Source organism: Oncorhynchus masou, chromosome 20 (assembly GCF_036934945.1).
Source record: "Oncorhynchus masou masou isolate Uvic2021 chromosome 20, UVic_Omas_1.1, whole genome shotgun sequence".
In the NCBI taxonomy this organism is placed as follows: domain Eukaryota; kingdom Metazoa; phylum Chordata; class Actinopteri; order Salmoniformes; family Salmonidae; genus Oncorhynchus; species Oncorhynchus masou.
In genome coordinates this window covers 6,260,491-6,277,082 of record NC_088231.1, presented here as the reverse complement: position 1 = coordinate 6,277,082, position 16,592 = coordinate 6,260,491, and the positions used below count along the sequence as shown (strand labels likewise).

The following is a 16,592-nucleotide window of genomic DNA, read 5'->3' as shown; positions in this document are numbered from 1 at the left end:
CCTGATAGAGACTTCAGGGGCTTGGGGGACATGGTCCTGGGCTTGCCCCACCCCGAACCCAGCTGACCGCTGGTGTTCTGACCCCATGACCCCACCATCTGAACAGAAATCAGAAGTAAGCAACCATACAATGAGAACATTGTACAGAATTACAGTTTTGAAAGGTTAGACTGTTTTGGTTAAGTTGCATTGTGAAACAGTGATTAGAGGTGTGTTAATGGTCATTTACCCTGAGTTAGTAAAATTGAATGCTGGTCTCCACATGCAACATGAGCTACCTGGCGGTTACATAGGTTATCCAATGGTCTGATAGAAAAAAAATATAAAATGAACAGATTAATACGATTAGAGTTGGCACATTTGAATTAGATGACAATTTTTTTTATCTTATACTTTCGCTATTTGAATGTGATGGTGACAACCAATGTCAACCAAAACATTGACACTGAATTACTATAAGGCATTGCTCCCGTTTTTGAGGGTAGGCTACATGTAAATGTATCATTATGGAATGGAACCCACCTGAGAATATTGGCCTTGTCCAAGCAGAACGTTTCCCTGTGAATCTTCTCCCATCTTGGTCCTCTTGAATCCGTGCGACAGACACTAGTCTCCCATTATTTCTGATAAACGTGACCACACTGTTACCTGCGGACAGACCCTGAATTTTAGATTTAAGGTGTATCAAATTAACTCAACTAATATTCGTTTTGGTCGTATCTAAACCATTCGGCTTCACTAAACCAAAGCCATTATGACTATCCTCTCCCCATGAAATCATTGTTGTGTTATATTCTTAAACTAGTCCATACAGATTCTAACACTTGAAGAAGGGCACCTACCGATGTGTCCGACTCAATGATGGGTTTATATGACCGCAACCAACCATATGACATACAGAAAGACTCATCATCATCAACAAATCAGGAAACGAAAATGAACCTTGAATGAATTTCACAAACAGAAATCTAGGTCGTCATAGGGATGTTTATAAAGTAGCCCTGTGGGCCTAATATATAAACTGCAAGGGTATTTATTGAGGGCACAAAAGAAAACAGACTAAAAACATAATTTACAGTTTGGATTAGGCTACTTGTTGACGCAAGGCCGAATATTAAACATCTACTGACAAAAGCAGCCCAGTTATCTAGGAAATAACCTACAATATACTGACGAATTTGACACACATGCCAATTCTTGAAACGTTACCACCCAGTTGATACATTGCACGTTTCTAACATGTATGGTTGAGATTGAATTCATGTAAATATAAACTATGCACATTATGACTTTCATTAACACGTGATGTAGACGTAAGAAAGTCGTTGGTAATCATGTCACGTAAGTCAGACACGTAACGCAGGAGTCACGCAGCTGTTAGTAGGGTGCTGGTATCATGTCATGTCAGGTGGTACGGTTACCTAGACGTATAAATGTCCCTTATCACCCCCATAGATATCTAATTTGCAGCAGCAACAATGTTATTTATTATCATCCCATACAACAGTGCCTGTCTTGACTGGAGTAAACTATTCTATTGGATTCGACAACACTTCCTGTAGCTACTCACCCCAACGCTAGAATAGAATCGGCTGCTATTGCATTAGCTGTAACATGCTGACGAAAATACTAGTCATTAAAAACTAGCAGTATTTAAATATTCTAGATGTGTCCGTTGGGATAATTAGGAGTACACCGCAGTATCCCATCACTGGATTGAGCTACGTTTCCCGAGCCATATGTCTCGTCGACTCCGCGCTGTCCTGATCGTTGCGTAGCCTGGTTCCGATTAGAGAGAGATTGTATTGAAAGTCTCGTCGGATTCAGGCTTGGCTTCAATGCCTTCAGAAAGTATTCATACTTATTACACATTTTGTTGTGTTATTGCCTGAATCTAAAAAAAAATGTATTAAATATTTGTTTATTTCACTCATCTACACACAATACCCCATAATGACAAAGTGAAAACATGTTTTTACATTTTTATTGCAAATTTATAGAAAATTAAACACAGAAATGTTTATTTTACATAAATATTCACACCTCTGAGTCTATACTTTATAGAATCACCTCTGGCAGCGATTACACCTGTGAGTCTTTCTGGGTAAGTCTCTAAGGGTTTTCCACACCTGGATTGCGCAACATTTGCCCATTATTATTTTCGAACTCTGTCAAACTGATTGATGATCATTGCTAGACAACCATTTTAAGGTCTTATCTTACATTTTCAAGTAGATTTAAGTCAAAACTGTAACTCAGCCACTCAGGAATATTCACTGTCTTCTTGGTAAGCAACTCCAGGCCTTGTGTTTTATCTTATTGTTCTGCTGAAATGTGAATTCATCTCCCAGTGTCTGGTGGAAAGCAGACGGAACCGGGTTTACCTCTAGGATTTTGCCTGTGCTACGCTCCAGTCCGTTTATTTTTCATCCTGAAAAACTCCCCAGTCCTTAATGTTTACAAGCATACCCATAGCATGATGCAGCCACAACTTTAAAATATGGAGCTTGGTACTTAGTAATGTGTTGTATTGGATTTTCCCCAAACATAACACTTTGTGTTCAGGACAAAAGTGTAATTGCTGAACAGGCTTCTTGCTTTTCACTCTGTCAATTAGGTTAGTATTGTGGAGGACCTGCGGAGGACCTGCAATATTGTTGATTCATCCTCAGTTTCCTCCTATCACCTCCATTAAACTATGTAACTATTTAAATTTAACCGTGCACATCCCGAGCAGAAAAATATAGATATTTATGACATAGAATTAGGCATAATGATTATGGAGGGAGGGAGGGAGGGAGGGAGGGAGGGAGGGAGGGAGGGAGGGAGGGAGGGAGGGAGGGAGGGAGGGAGGGAGGGAGGGAGGGAGGGAGGGAGAATGTACAGTATCTAGAGAGTATCAGGAAGTGCTTACTCTGAAACTACAGACCTCTGAGGGAGTGAGACAATTCAAAGGACTGTTGAACAAGTTCACAAGGTGAGATTGAAAATCTAACAAATTATTTGGATATTCAATTTCTTATGGTTATTTCGAAAATCGATGCAATTATGCAAGGTTCTCTGTATCGAGCACAGCAAAAACTATTTCATACAAGGAAATGAAATAGGCTAGAGGCAAGAAACAATACTAATGTGTCATGCAATCAATATATGCACTTAAGGAAATATACTGCTATTCTTATCTGTATTTTTTTTTAACTGCACTATCGGTTAGGGGCTCGTAAGCATTTCACTGTAAGGTGAACTTTTTGTATTTGGCGAATTTGACTAATACAATTTGACTTGATTAGATTTCCTAAAGTGTCTTCTGACAAATGAACAATATGTTTGGAGTGTATATGATTATAGCATTAATAACCTTAAAGCAACATGATCATTTAGCAACCTTTAACCAGAAATGAGAAGCAGGAAGTCAACCTCTAGATGTTGGGAAACTACAGTAAACAGGAACTATAATGTTTCAGGAACTTGGGTGGTTTTCATAACCTGATTTGAGATGATTCTAGGGACTAATTGTGACCTTAAACAGTCATAATGTAAAGGAAACATTGCAATATAGATTAATCTGTGATGTTTTTCTCCACAGGGGCACAGCATGGTGACTCTGTCCCTCTTGTCCCTCTGTCTGCTCTCCTTGTTGGGGGCCAGAGGGGAAGTGGCTCCAAATTTCGACAACTGCAAAGATTCTTTCTTCAGAAATACGCCAGTGTCCGGTCTGAATATAGCTCTCCCCACTCCAGCCGAGCCCAACCCAGAGGACTTAAAGAATCCAGAGAAATGTCTCTCTGCTTACAATGCTGCCTCTCCTGCATACATTTGTCAGAGAAACGGTAACCACTATTACTTTGCCACTCTGTATGACCGTGGCAGGAGGATCCCTCTGTACGCTGCCTATGAAATGGATATCAAAGGGGTCCCTGGCAGAGAGGGGTCCATAGTTTATTATGAACCACAGGTTTGCATATTTCATTTTCATTATCACCTTTTCAATGTCCTACAACTACATAATGATGCAACACATTAGTGTAGTTCAAGTATTTACAGTAGAAAAGGACATTCGCTGTAGAGCAGGTTAGAAAGTGATTGTAATTATGCAATAAGCACTAGAATGTAGTATTTCGTACACTGTAATTTCAGACTAAATATCAGTAGCCTAGAATACCAGTAATATAATAATGAGTTGTATTTGACTGCTACCACAAATCTTGAAGTGGAGTGGCTAATTTGTAAATGTTTGTATTTTTCAGCTTGTGCATCCTGACCTACCACCACAGCAAATGGATAAGAAAGGATCCTTGGGTGAGATCAAGAAATACAATGAAAACATTGGCTGCAGTGAACGCTCTACACAATACCAACGGAAATACAAGCTGGGCTGGAGTCAGGCTCTCAATGACAACTTTGGCTCATATGACCGCGGGCACCTAAACCCCGCAGGACACCATAAAGAAGATGCATCCAAAGCCACCATGACCCATACCAACGTAGCTCCGCAAGATGGGAAGATGAACAAAGGGCCGTGGAACCAGTACGAGAAGAAGCTGAAGGATGTTTTAAGTGCAGGCTGTAGTAAGATGTATGTGGTGACTGGGGTGGTCCCAAGCAGCACGTGGGTAGACCAGAACAAGCGAGTCAATGTTCCGAGTCACTACTGGAATGCCTACTGCTGCACCGACAACAACGACAAACCTCTCAAGTCTGGAGGTGCCTTGGGTCCTAACACAGATCACAGTGTTGTTACAGAGTATAACTCTGTTACAGTCCTTGAGACTAAGCTTAGAGGGCTACTGAATGTTGACAACAATTTCAACATTTTTAATGGTTGTTAGTCCAATATAGATGTGGACCTGTCTAATATATCTGGTATGATTGTTTTGGATTTTGAATTAATGCTTAGGCTCTTACATTTGTTGTTACTATTTAGTATAGGCCTACTGTATAATGACATTTTTGAACCGTTAGATGATATCGATGTCGGCCAGTGGCCAGATGTTTCACAATTTAGCTCACCTGATTCACCTATTCAACGACTTGATTATTAGTTGAGTCAGGTGTGCTAACTGTGGAATAGTTCAAATACAAGAAATGGCTGGGATCCCTGAGAAGAGGGAAAACCCCTGATTTAGGCTACATCAATATTTTAAACAAATCCCTGACCATAAATATTATCCTATTGATCAAATTTGTGGTTAAAATGTATTACAATTTCAAAACGTATCCTTTGTAGTAATTATTCGTAAAGCGTATGTTTGTTTGTTTGGTCACACAAGAGTTGTGCAACCACGTCTTTGTGAATGCTTGTTGCTATGAATCTATAACCCAATAAAGCTTGTTTTGTGAAAATAGGAAATGTGTACATCGACATATTACAGAACCATTTTCTACATGCTGTTGATGAACCTGTTGGTATTTTATGTCAAAAGAGATCTGATAAAGGCAGCAATACTGTCGGGGGAGATTTCTTTGGTCGCGTTACCCTCTAGTGGTCTATAAAGTGCATAAACTGGGAAGGAGACAAAAGGGCCAGTCAGTTGCAGACATAAATGTCATAGATAGAGATGTAGTGATTCATGACTCAGTCGAACAACTCAGTCGATTCTATTTCATTCCCATCTACTCTGATAAAAAAAAAAATCGGATTGGTAAAATATGTAATGCATATTGTTGCTCTATGCAGTGCCATTGTTACACAAATCTTATCTGTCCAACTTCCAGAGTCTGATTGTATCTTTGTTCATTATATTTCAATTTATTGTACCATGATAAAACACCAAAACCATTGTAGGGTTTGGTGAATCTGCACTAGGCCCAATGCCAACCCAAACTTTTATTATATTTTTATTTTATTTTTGTACCTTTATTTTAACAGGGAAGACATATTAAGACCTAGGCCTCTTTTGCAAATGTGCCCTGTATATGCCCTGTATATACACAAACTGTCATCTGTAACCAAACGAAGGGCACTATGGTAGATGGCATCCAAAGGTTTAAGAGTAGCAGCATCTGATAACTAATGTCACCATAATCAAGAACAGATAAAAAAGTTGACTGAATAATCTGCTTCTCACAGCTTAGAGAAAGGAACGATCTGTTTCTGTAGAAAAATCCTAGCTTCTTAACCAGCTCATCTATTACTGAACAAAAATATAAACGCAACACAGGAGGTTGGTGACACCATAATTGAGGTTGACGGGCCCATGTAAATGTCTGGAGCAGAGTTAGTGGAGTGGTATTAAATACATCAAACACATGGTTTCCATGTGTTTGATGCCATTCCATTCCATTGTTATGAGCTGTCCTCCCCTCAGCAGCCTCCACTGAAACGCAACATGCAAAGTGTTGGTTCCATGTTTCATGAGCTGAAATAAATGATCCCAGAAATGTTCCATACACACAAAAAGCTAATTTCTCTCAAATGTTGTGCACAAATTTGTTTACATCCCTGTTTGTGAGCATTTCTTCTTTGCCAAGATAATCCATCCACCTGACAGGTGTGGCATATCAAGAAGCTGATTGAACAGCATGATCGTTACACAGGTGCATGCACCTTGTGCTGAGGACACTAAAACGTGCAGTTTTGTCACACAACACAATGCCACAGAAGTCTCAAATTTTCAGGGAGCAAACAATTGGCATGATGACTGCTGGAATGTCCACCAAAGCTGTTGCCAGATAATTGAATGTTCATATTTCTACCATAAGCCTCCTCCAACGTCGTTTTAGAGAATCTGGCAGTATGTCCAACCTGCCTCACAACTGCAGATCACATGTATGGTGTCGTGTGAGCGAGCGGGTTGCTGATGTCAAAGTTGTGAACAGAGTACACCATGAGGCAAATGGTGGTCACACTAGATAATGTCTGGTTTTCTGATCCACGTCCATACTTTTTTTACCAACAGATGTATATCTTTATTCCCAGTCATCTGAAATACATAGATTAGGGCCTAATGAATTAAAAAAACATATTTCCTTATATGAACTGTATCTCTGTAAAATCGTTGAAATTGTCACATGTTGCGTTTATAGTTTTGGTCAGTATAACTGACCTGTGACTTCTGTGTGATGACAAGACTGGTGTGTTAGCCCTCCGAGCTAAAGCCGATGCATTTGCCTTAGACACACCTCTTCAGATCTCAGACAAGGTTACTCATCACATAAGCACTGTTTACTGAACCACGTTAGTTTCATATACCCTAGTGCAGCATATTTGTTCATGGTCCCTGACACTTCTGAATCCTGAACACGTACGTTATTTGTAGCCTTTTTGTGAATGATTTTCCTTTGTTTTGTTTTAATCACTAGGGCCAGGTGTGGATCAACGGTTTCAACCTGGGCCGCTACTGGCCCGCTCAATGGCCCACAGCTCACCTTGTACGTGTCCGCTAGCATCCTGATCACGGCCGCACCCAACAATGTGACCGCTGGAGATGGACCCATGCTCCCCCGGGCCCTGTACCGTGGAGTTCACCAATAACTCGTTCCTGAACTCCATTGTTAAATCTGACCACAAACACCAGAGGGCGGTGTTTCATTTAGAAGCTCTCATGTTGATCGCTGATCATAAATATACTTACTGTATTTATCTGCAACACAGGAGGTTGTTGGCACCTTAATTGGGGAGGAGGGGCATGTGGTAATTGGTGGAGCGGAATCAGTGGAATGGTATGAAATACATCAAACACTCCGTTCCACCCATTATTATGAGCCATCCTCCCCTCAGCAGCCTCCACTGATCTGGAAGTGATCTATTTTTCACTAATCTTTTAAAAATCAAAGAGTAATGTTTGTAATTTAATCACGGCTGACTGTACCTTTAACATGACCTCTATATAGTGTCTTAAAACCCGATACGACTTTGTTCACATGAGCATCTCTATTCAAAGGGAATTAAGTATTCGTCATTTGAACAGTATGTATGTCTTTTTGGAAATGGAATCATGTTCACAAAGGAAAATGACTCATTTAGAAGTGCTATGAACTTGAGTAGTATTCTAAATATAAGTAGCTTTCAGTGGTGCTCAAATCATGAGCCTGGAGTTTTTTTTCATGTCAGGGCACGATGCAACCCAAAATACACCTTTTAAAGGCCTTGTCCCCGATGTTCACTGAGATCACATTCATGGTAAATGCTGGCATGTCTGCTGAAGTGTAAATTACCTTTAAAAGAATCTTATAGTGCGCTGCACTATAGAGCATCTTGAGTTCAATGCTGCCCTATATTGTGAATTGGGGGAACATGGTTGAGAAGGATGTGTCAAATGATCTGTGCCTTATTGTGTGCCACCTAACTGCAGGGATATTATGCTCTCATTGATTTCTGTAATGAATCATTTGGTGGGTCTTGTAAATGCATAGTTCTGGTGTTCAACTGAAAACCTGATATGCTTCCTTTTAACATTTAGATTATTTCAAATACTTTGGGATTTCCTTGTATCTTGGTTGTTATCATTTTTGTTAATGTGTTGTTTAATGTGCAGGCACAAACCATGCTGTACTTTTTGATTTATAAATGTTTTAATCAAATTTGGTGAATGCAATATGATACTGTCATAGTACTGCACAGATCTCAAGTTAGGATTTGAAATACAACCCTACATTAAAACAATCCAAATCTTACACCCAACTATGGAACAATGAAAAGATGAACACAGGAGAGGACTATACACAGCAGCAACACAAAACACCCATTATTCATTCCAGAAGCCTCTGTTGTGGCCAACAGCTTCTATAAGCCTGCTCTGTAGTGTCTATTTGGAGGGGTAGATGGGCAGCTGCAACAGAGAGTGACAGGTCAGCGCCTCTGGGAAATGCTGTTGGGAGGAGTTGAGAAGGGTTTGGACCCTCATCCTGATCTGGTTCATACCCAGGATGGGCACACGATCACAGCCAGTCAGGAACACTGAAGGGGCAAAGGTGGTAAAAGGGAGAGGGCAGTGAATGACAGAATAGAACTTTATTCTCAGTAGCCTACGTTATTGGTTCATCTGTTACAATGAAAACGTTCCATACTTACACAGGAACGCTTTCTTTTGATCCTCTGTCAGTTCCTCAAACACCTCCCAGAATGTGACGATGTTGGGATGCCCAGCATGGTACTCTCCTTCATACACAGTGTTCTAGGGGGGAAATGCCCTCAATTGATATGGTGAAGCAAACCATTTGTCAAATCAATGCATCAAAACATTTTAGCCAGGTTGCAGAACATGTTCACCATGAATCCCAAATCAACCCCAGGACACTTGTCTAATAGGCTCCATCTTGCCCTCTGATAAGTGACATTTCTGCCATATATAGTTTTATGAAGGGTGGTTTTGAATTCCCATTGTTAACCAGACGAAAGCTATCCAACGACAACGGTGTGGTATACCAGAGCCAATGGGACTCAACACCCTTTCATCAATGCTGCTCCGTCTGTGCAAGGTATAACATTTTGTTCAAATAGCTAGGCTGCTATACAGTCATATGAATAGAATAAACATTAATGGAATCATTGTCATACTTCTATTATTAATTGCTCGTTCTCTCTCTCTAGGAGGCCGGCACATCCCGTAGGTATACCAACCACTGCATCAAGACGACTAACATCCAGCTGCTCTCTGATGCAGGTCTGGAGGCCAGAGAGATCAAGGCTGTGAGCGGCCACAGAGCCTAAAGCTCTCTTAGGAGCTATTGGAATCCATCCACGGAAAAGAGGAGATGGAGTAACATCCTAACAGCTAACTGCGTGCGACTATAAGGCAGTTGTTCTTGTGAAATGGCGCCCAGCTTCGCTTGAGACCCCGGGGTTAGACAGCTACTTCATTAATTGCACACTGAATGGAAATGTGCAATTCAATGTGTATCATAAATAAATAGCTGTCCATGTTGTGAACATCGGGGGGGGAAATTGTGTGGTGTTTGATCCTTGGGTCACAGGTGCGTAGAATATGTTTCCTTGTCAAAATCACAGACATGGCCTTCTTCCACACCCCAATGTGCTTGGTCATGAGAGAGGGCTTCAATGCGGACCAGCAGTCACCGACAGGACATGGTAACACACAGATTACTTTCTCAAACTATTTTGTGGGGGTATAGAATTTGGTCTACTTCACTATCATTCCAGGGGCAACACGACAGTGTACACATTTAGTTTTAGCCCAGGAATACCACACTCAATAAAAATAATCACTGGTTTTGCCTAGTCTAAATCTGCCAGACAGCGAAAGAACAAAAGAAGTTGGAAACAGCACAAACAGATTTACGACTACGTTATTGTTGATTCGTTGAATTTGGGGTGACACACTTTAAACAATATAAATGGAGGGCAACATTACCGAGGACCTGCAGCTTGTTGGGGTGCAGTCTGAGGATAGCAGCAAATCAAATCAAAGTTTATTTGTCACGTGCGCCGAAAACAACAGGTGTAGACCTTACAGTGAAATGCATACTTACAGGCTCTAACCAATAGTGCGAGAAAAAAATAAGTATGTGTGTAGGTGTGTGTAGATAAGTAAAGAAATAAAACAACAGTAAAAAGACATTTGAAAATAACAGTAGCAAGGCTATATACAGACACTGGTTAGTCAGGATTATTGAGGTAGCATGTACAGTACATGTAGGTATAGTTAAAGTGACTATGCAGATATGATGAACAGAGAGTAGCAGTAGCGTAAAAATAGGGGTTGGCATGTGGTGGGACACAATGCAGATAGCCGGTTAGCCAAGCACTGGTTGGTCGGGCCAATTGAGGTAGTATGTACATGAATGTATAGTTAAAGTAACTTTTCATATATAATGAACAGAGAGTAGCAGCAGCGTAAAAGAGGGGTTCGGTGAGATCTGTCCATCTGTGCTGTTTGTGAAGGACCCTCCAGGGCTCAGGGAGAACCAGGTAGACCCTCAAGCCCTCCACTCCAATGGGCTCCTCATACAGGGAGGGAAGCAGTGTGTGCTGGACAACAGCTTCAACCTAGTTCAATGATAGAGGTGTGTGAATCGTCCCTCGTTCAAATGATAATGACAACAATTTAGAAGTATTTCAGCAATTCAATGTGCAATCAACGATACATGTCAGAATACGGTTACATATCAATTTATATATTTATTCAGAAAATACCTCAAAACGTTGTCCTTTTTCGCCAGCTTCCGGTGAGACAAATCCAGGCCAGACTGTTTAGGTGAGGTTTGGAAATGTTTGTCACTACTAATAAAACCAGTAAATAATTGTCAATATCTAGGCCATATTGACATCAGTATTCTTCAATAATGTAATATTTCAAACATAAGGCAATCATGTATTTGAACCAATATTAAATACTGTTACCTTTTATCAAGAAAGCTCCCATTTAAACATGATGCAGAAGAAAACATTTTTGTGATTTCCTGCAAATACAAGATTGAGTAATATTTCAGTTCAGTATGTGACCGTACATAAACAAAATAAGGATTTTTTTTATTTTTTTATTTCACCTTTATTTAACCAGGTAGGCAAGTTGAGAACAAGTTCTCATTTACAATTGCGACCTGGCCAAGATAAAGCAAAGCAGTTCGACACATACAACGACACAGAGTTACACATGGAGTAAAACAAACATACAGTCAATAATACAGTATAAATAAGTCTATATACGATGTGAGCAAATGAGGTGAGATAAGGGAGGTAAAGGCAAAAAAAGGCCATGGTGGCAAAGTAAATACAATATAGCAAGTAAAACACTGGAATGGTAGATTTGCAATGGAAGAATGTGCAAAGTAGAAATAAAAATAATGGGGTGCAAAGGAGCAAAAGAAATTAATTAATTAAATACAGTAGGGAAAGAGGTAGTTGTTTGGGCTAAAATATAGGTGGGCTATGTACAGGTGCAGTAATCTGTGAGCTGCTCTGACAGTTGGTGCTTAAAGCTAGTGAGGGAGATAAGTGTTTCCAGTTTCAGTGCTTTTTGTAGTTCGTTCCAGTCATTGGCAGCAGAGAACTGGAAGGAGAGGCGGCCAAAGAAAGAATTGGTTTTGGGGGTGACTAGAGAGATATACCTGCTGGAGCGTGTGCTACAAGTGGGAGATGCTATGGTGACCAGCGAGCTGAGATAAGGGGGGACTTTACCTAGCAGGGTCTTGTAGATGACATGGAGCCAGTGGGTTTGGCGAAGAGTATGAAGCGAGGGCCAGCCAACGAGAGTGTACAGGTCGCAATGGTGGGTAGTATATGGTGCTTTGGTGACAAAACGGATTGCACTGTGATAGACTGCATCCAATTTGTTGAGTAGGGTATTGGAGGCTATTTTGTAAATGACATCGCCAAAGTCGAGGATTGGTAGGATGGTCAGTTTTACAAGGGTATGTTTGGCAGCATGAGTGAAGGATGCTTTGTTGCAAAATAGGGAGGCCAATTCTAGATTTAGCTTTGGATTGGAGATATTTGATATGGGTCTGGAAGGAGAGTTTACAGTCTAACCAGACACCTAAGTATTTGTAGTTGTCCACGTATTCTAAATCAGAGCCGTCCAGAGTAGTGATGTTGGACAGGCGGGCAGGTGCGGGTAGCGATCGGTTGAAGAGCATGCATTTAGTTTTAAATAACAACAACTGTAAATTATTTAAGTAACTATCATACTAACTTCTGTAAATTTTCCATGATTTTGAATCACATTCTGAGATCCATTTGTCAATGATTTCTTAATCTAATGCTTGTTGTGTCACTTGACCTGAGATTGACCTTTCTTCAGACTCCTGGGAAGATGACAATGTGATGCAACGTATCAAACTATGTCCTGTTTTGCTAACTCATTGTTTCAAACCAAATTGTGTCCATACCTGACCAAGAGTGCACAACGCAAAGGAATGGTTTCCTCCAGCAAAAATGTGTTCAATTTTCTGGTCATCAATCTGGTCTGAAATGTTGACAAAAATAGTTGATGATCAAGTTAAGGTTATTTCATGCCTTACTTCCTGTTATTTTAGTTGAGTATTGAAATACGCATTTTGTTGAGTGGACTTTTATTCAAGTTTGATCTGTTCTGAAAAAGTGTGTACTCTGGCTAATGTTATACCATAAATGAATGTTTTACCTGGCAGTTGTACTGGAAGGGGCACAGACTGATCAATCTTTACTCCATTTCCCAGCTGCCCTTGCTCTCCGCACCCAAATGAGTAGATCTTATTGGAAGGCCTCACAAATGCTAATGTGTGGTGTCTAATGTGGCAAACGGACAGAGAAAACATTTCTCAAATCAACAATGAATTCTAAAAAGGTCTTATGCTAAGATGAAAATAACCAAAACAGTCCTACACAAGATTTTGTCAATTCCAGATCATGTCTAATAAGTGTAACCTACCTTCCACAGGCTATCTGGGTCACCTTTAATCCACAAAGTTGCGCCACCACTCGAGGTCGTAGTTCATCTCGGAGAGAGTTGTGTGCAAGCTGTCCATAGCGGCCTGAGCCAAATGTGAACACCACACTTCCCTAGAACAAAATCAATCCAGACTGTTATCATACAGTGTTATCCTCTAGTTAATTAGGACGTTTCAATACGAATTTCCAGGGAACTAAAAACTACAACATTGAGACACCCATTTAAATAAGTACACATAAAAGGAAGACATATTGTATGGTCTAAACAACATTTAGCTCAAATGATAGGGAAAAGTGTAATTATGTCAGACAGATATACAACCTTTGTCAGAACGACAGTATGTTCTCCTCCACATGAAATCAAAACAGTCTTCTTCAGATTCAGGCAATCAACAGGAGCTGGAGCACATCTGTCTACAGAAAATTGGGTTCATTTAATTATTATTTTTTATTTACAAAACAACACATACCTCATATCACACACATGACACAATTTTGTTCTCGCATCCTGGTCAAAATAGTTTTTCAACTACAAAGAAATGTGGTTGATAATAGATAAATCAGGTGTCTCCAGCTGCAGCCTGAGAGAACTACTGAGTGGGAAGACTTTTGTTTAAACCCAACACTAACACACCTGTTTCAAATAATGTACTGTTCATGGTCTTCGGTCTGGACCTTGATTATTTAAATATATTTAACACATATGCTATTGTGTAATGTATACTGTACTTGTTGTGTCCCCAGGTTCAGTTGCCCGGCGGTGTTCTTGCCCCGGCCGAACACAGCTCCAGAAAGGGACAGAGCGAAACTGTGGTCTCCCCCTGCAGTGATCTGAACCAGGGGGATCCCTGATAGAGACTTCAGGGGCTTGGGGGACATGGTCCTGGGCTTGCCCCACCCCGAACCCAGCTGACTGCTGGTGTTCTGACCCCATGACCCCACCATCTGAACAGAAATCAGAAGTAAGCAACCATACAATGAGAACATTGTACAGAATTACAGTTTTGAAAGGTTAGACTGTTTTGGTTAAGTTGCATTGTGAAACAGTGATTAGAGGTGTGTTAATGGTCATTTACCCTGAGTTAGTAAAATTGAATGCTGGTCTCCACATGCAACATGAGCTACCTGGCGGTTACATAGGTTATCCAATGGTCTGATAGAAAAAAAAATATAAAATGAACAGATTAATACGATTAGAGTTGGCACATTTGAATTAGATGACAATTTTTTTTATCTTATACTTTCGCTATTTGAATGTGATGGTGACAACCAATGTCAACCAAAACATTGACACTGAATTACTATAAGGCATTGCTCCCGTTTTTGAGGGTAGGCTACATGTAAATGTATCATTATGGAATGGAACCCACCTGAGAATATTGGCCTTGTCCAAGCAGAACGTTTCCCTGTGAATCTTCTCCCATCTTGGTCCTCTTGAATCCGTGCGACAGACACTAGTCTCCCATTATTTCTGATAAACGTGACCACACTGTTACCTGCGGACAGACCCTGAATTTTAGATTTAAGGTGTATCAAATTAACTCAACTAATATTCGTTTTGGTCGTATCTAAACCATTCGGCTTCACTAAACCAAAGCCATTATGACTATCCTCTCCCCATGAAATCATTGTTGTGTTATATTCTTAAACTAGTCCATACAGATTCTAACACTTGAAGAAGGGCACCTACCGATGTGTCCGACTCAATGATGGGTTTATATGACCGCAACCAACCATATGACATACAGAAAGACTCATCATCATCAACAAATCAGGAAACGAAAATGAACCTTGAATGAATTTCACAAACAGAAATCTAGGTCGTCATAGGGATGTTTATAAAGTAGCCCTGTGGGCCTAATATATAAACTGCAAGGGTATTTATTGAGGGCACAAAAGAAAACAGACTAAAAACATAATTTACAGTTTGGATTAGGCTACTTGTTGACGCAAGGCCGAATATTAAACATCTACTGACAAAAGCAGCCCAGTTATCTAGGAAATAACCTACAATATACTGACGAATTTGACACACATGCCAATTCTTGAAACGTTACCACCCAGTTGATACATTGCACGTTTCTAACATGTATGGTTGAGATTGAATTCATGTAAATATAAACTATGCACATTATGACTTTCATTAACACGTGATGTAGACGTAAGAAAGTCGTTGGTAATCATGTCACGTAAGTCAGACACGTAACGCAGGAGTCACGCAGCTGTTAGTAGGGTGCTGGTATCATGTCATGTCAGGTGGTACGGTTACCTAGACGTATAAATGTCCCTTATCACCCCCATAGATATCTAATTTGCAGCAGCAACAATGTTATTTATTATCATCCCATACAACAGTGCCTGTCTTGACTGGAGTAAACTATTCTATTGGATTCGACAACACTTCCTGTAGCTACTCACCCCAACGCTAGAATAGAATCGGCTGCTATTGCATTAGCTGTAACATGCTGACGAAAATACTAGTCATTAAAAACTAGCAGTATTTAAATATTCTAGATGTGTCCGTTGGGATAATTAGGAGTACACCGCAGTATCCCATCACTGGATTGAGCTACGTTTCCCGAGCCATATGTCTCGTCGACTCCGCGCTGTCCTGATCGTTGCGTAGCCTGGTTCCGATTAGAGAGAGATTGTATTGAAAGTCTCGTCGGATTCAGGCTTGGCTTCAATGCCTTCAGAAAGTATTCATACTTATTACACATTTTGTTGTGTTATTGCCTGAATCTAAAAAAATGTATTAAATATTTGTTTATTTCACTCATCTACACACAATACCCCATAATGACAAAGTGAAAACATGTTTTTACATTTTTATTGCAAATTTATAGAAAATTAAACACAGAAATGTTTATTTTACATAAATATTCACACCTCTGAGTCTATACTTTATAGAATCACCTCTGGCAGCGATTACACCTGTGAGTCTTTCTGGGTAAGTCTCTAAGGGTTTTCCACACCTGGATTGCGCAACATTTGCCCATTATTATTTTCGAACTCTGTCAAACTGATTGATGATCATTGCTAGACAACCATTTTAAGGTCTTATCTTACATTTTCAAGTAGATTTAAGTCAAAACTGTAACTCAGCCACTCAGGAATATTCACTGTCTTCTTGGTAAGCAACTCCAGGCCTTGTGTTTTATCTTATTGTTCTGCTGAAATGTGAATTCATCTCCCAGTGTCTGGTGGAAAGCAGACGGAACCGGGTTTACCTCTAGGATTTTGCCTGTGCTACGCTCCAGTC

At 40.2% G+C, this 16,592-nt stretch overlaps 2 protein-coding genes and 1 long non-coding RNA gene across 5 annotated transcripts; 1 reads left to right on the top strand and 2 right to left on the bottom strand.

Moving 5' to 3' along the window:
- Window positions 1-19: 19 nt before the first annotated feature.
- LOC135506783 (uncharacterized) lies at window positions 20-1,817 on the bottom strand. Its single transcript, XR_010450565.1, has 4 exons — window positions 1,571-1,817; window positions 523-648; window positions 230-306; window positions 20-98 (listed from the first exon to the last, which is right to left on the bottom strand). It is a non-coding gene; the product is annotated as an uncharacterized LOC135506783 (long non-coding RNA).
- A 1,062-nt stretch (window positions 1,818-2,879) lies between these two features.
- Window positions 2,880-5,350, top strand: LOC135506777 (endonuclease domain-containing 1 protein-like). Its single transcript, XM_064926149.1, has 3 exons — window positions 2,880-2,977; window positions 3,587-3,955; window positions 4,248-5,350. The coding sequence occupies exons 2-3, from the start codon at window positions 3,596-3,598 to the stop codon at window positions 4,827-4,829; spliced, it is 942 nt and encodes a 313-aa protein (XP_064782221.1). The 5' UTR covers window positions 2,880-2,977; window positions 3,587-3,595; the 3' UTR covers window positions 4,830-5,350.
- A 4,999-nt stretch (window positions 5,351-10,349) lies between these two features.
- LOC135506776 (probable E3 ubiquitin-protein ligase HERC3) lies at window positions 10,350-15,994 on the bottom strand. Of its 3 annotated transcripts, none has more exons than XM_064926147.1 (11): window positions 15,749-15,994; window positions 14,701-14,826; window positions 14,407-14,483; window positions 14,060-14,275; window positions 13,653-13,744; window positions 13,311-13,441; window positions 13,044-13,168; window positions 12,790-12,866; window positions 11,303-11,361; window positions 11,096-11,148; window positions 10,350-10,948 (listed from the first exon to the last, which is right to left on the bottom strand). In XM_064926147.1, the coding sequence occupies exons 4-10, from the start codon at window positions 14,262-14,264 to the stop codon at window positions 11,097-11,099; spliced, it is 741 nt and encodes a 246-aa protein (XP_064782219.1). In that variant the 5' UTR covers window positions 14,265-14,275; window positions 14,407-14,483; window positions 14,701-14,826; window positions 15,749-15,994; the 3' UTR covers window positions 10,350-10,948; window position 11,096. The 3 variants fall into 3 exon arrangements, with proteins under 3 accessions (XP_064782219.1, XP_064782217.1, XP_064782218.1); XM_064926145.1 differs by having other exon boundaries at window positions 11,096-11,182; window positions 15,749-15,993; XM_064926146.1 differs by lacking the exon at window positions 14,407-14,483 and having other exon boundaries at window positions 11,096-11,182; window positions 15,749-15,993.
- Between the last annotated feature and the right edge of the window lie 598 nt (window positions 15,995-16,592).

Coding starts and splice junctions, on each gene's coding strand:
- LOC135506777 (XM_064926149.1), top strand. CDS start 3,596: ATGGTGACTCTGTCCCTCTTGTCCCTCTGTCTGCTCTCCTTGTTGGGG. Junction 3,956..4,247: donor TAGTTTATTATGAACCACAG/GTTTGCATATTT, acceptor TGTATTTTTCAG/CTTGTGCATCCTGACCTACC.
- LOC135506776 (XM_064926145.1), bottom strand. CDS start 14,264: ATGGGGTCAGAACACCAGCAGTCAGCTGGGTTCGGGGTGGGGCAAGCC. Junction 12,867..13,043: donor CCTTCCAGTACAACTGCCAG/GTAAAACATTCA, acceptor TCAACATTTCAG/ACCAGATTGATGACCAGAAA. Junction 11,183..11,302: donor GGGAGCTTTCTTGATAAAAG/GTAACAGTATTT, acceptor TGGTTTTATTAG/TAGTGACAAACATTTCCAAA.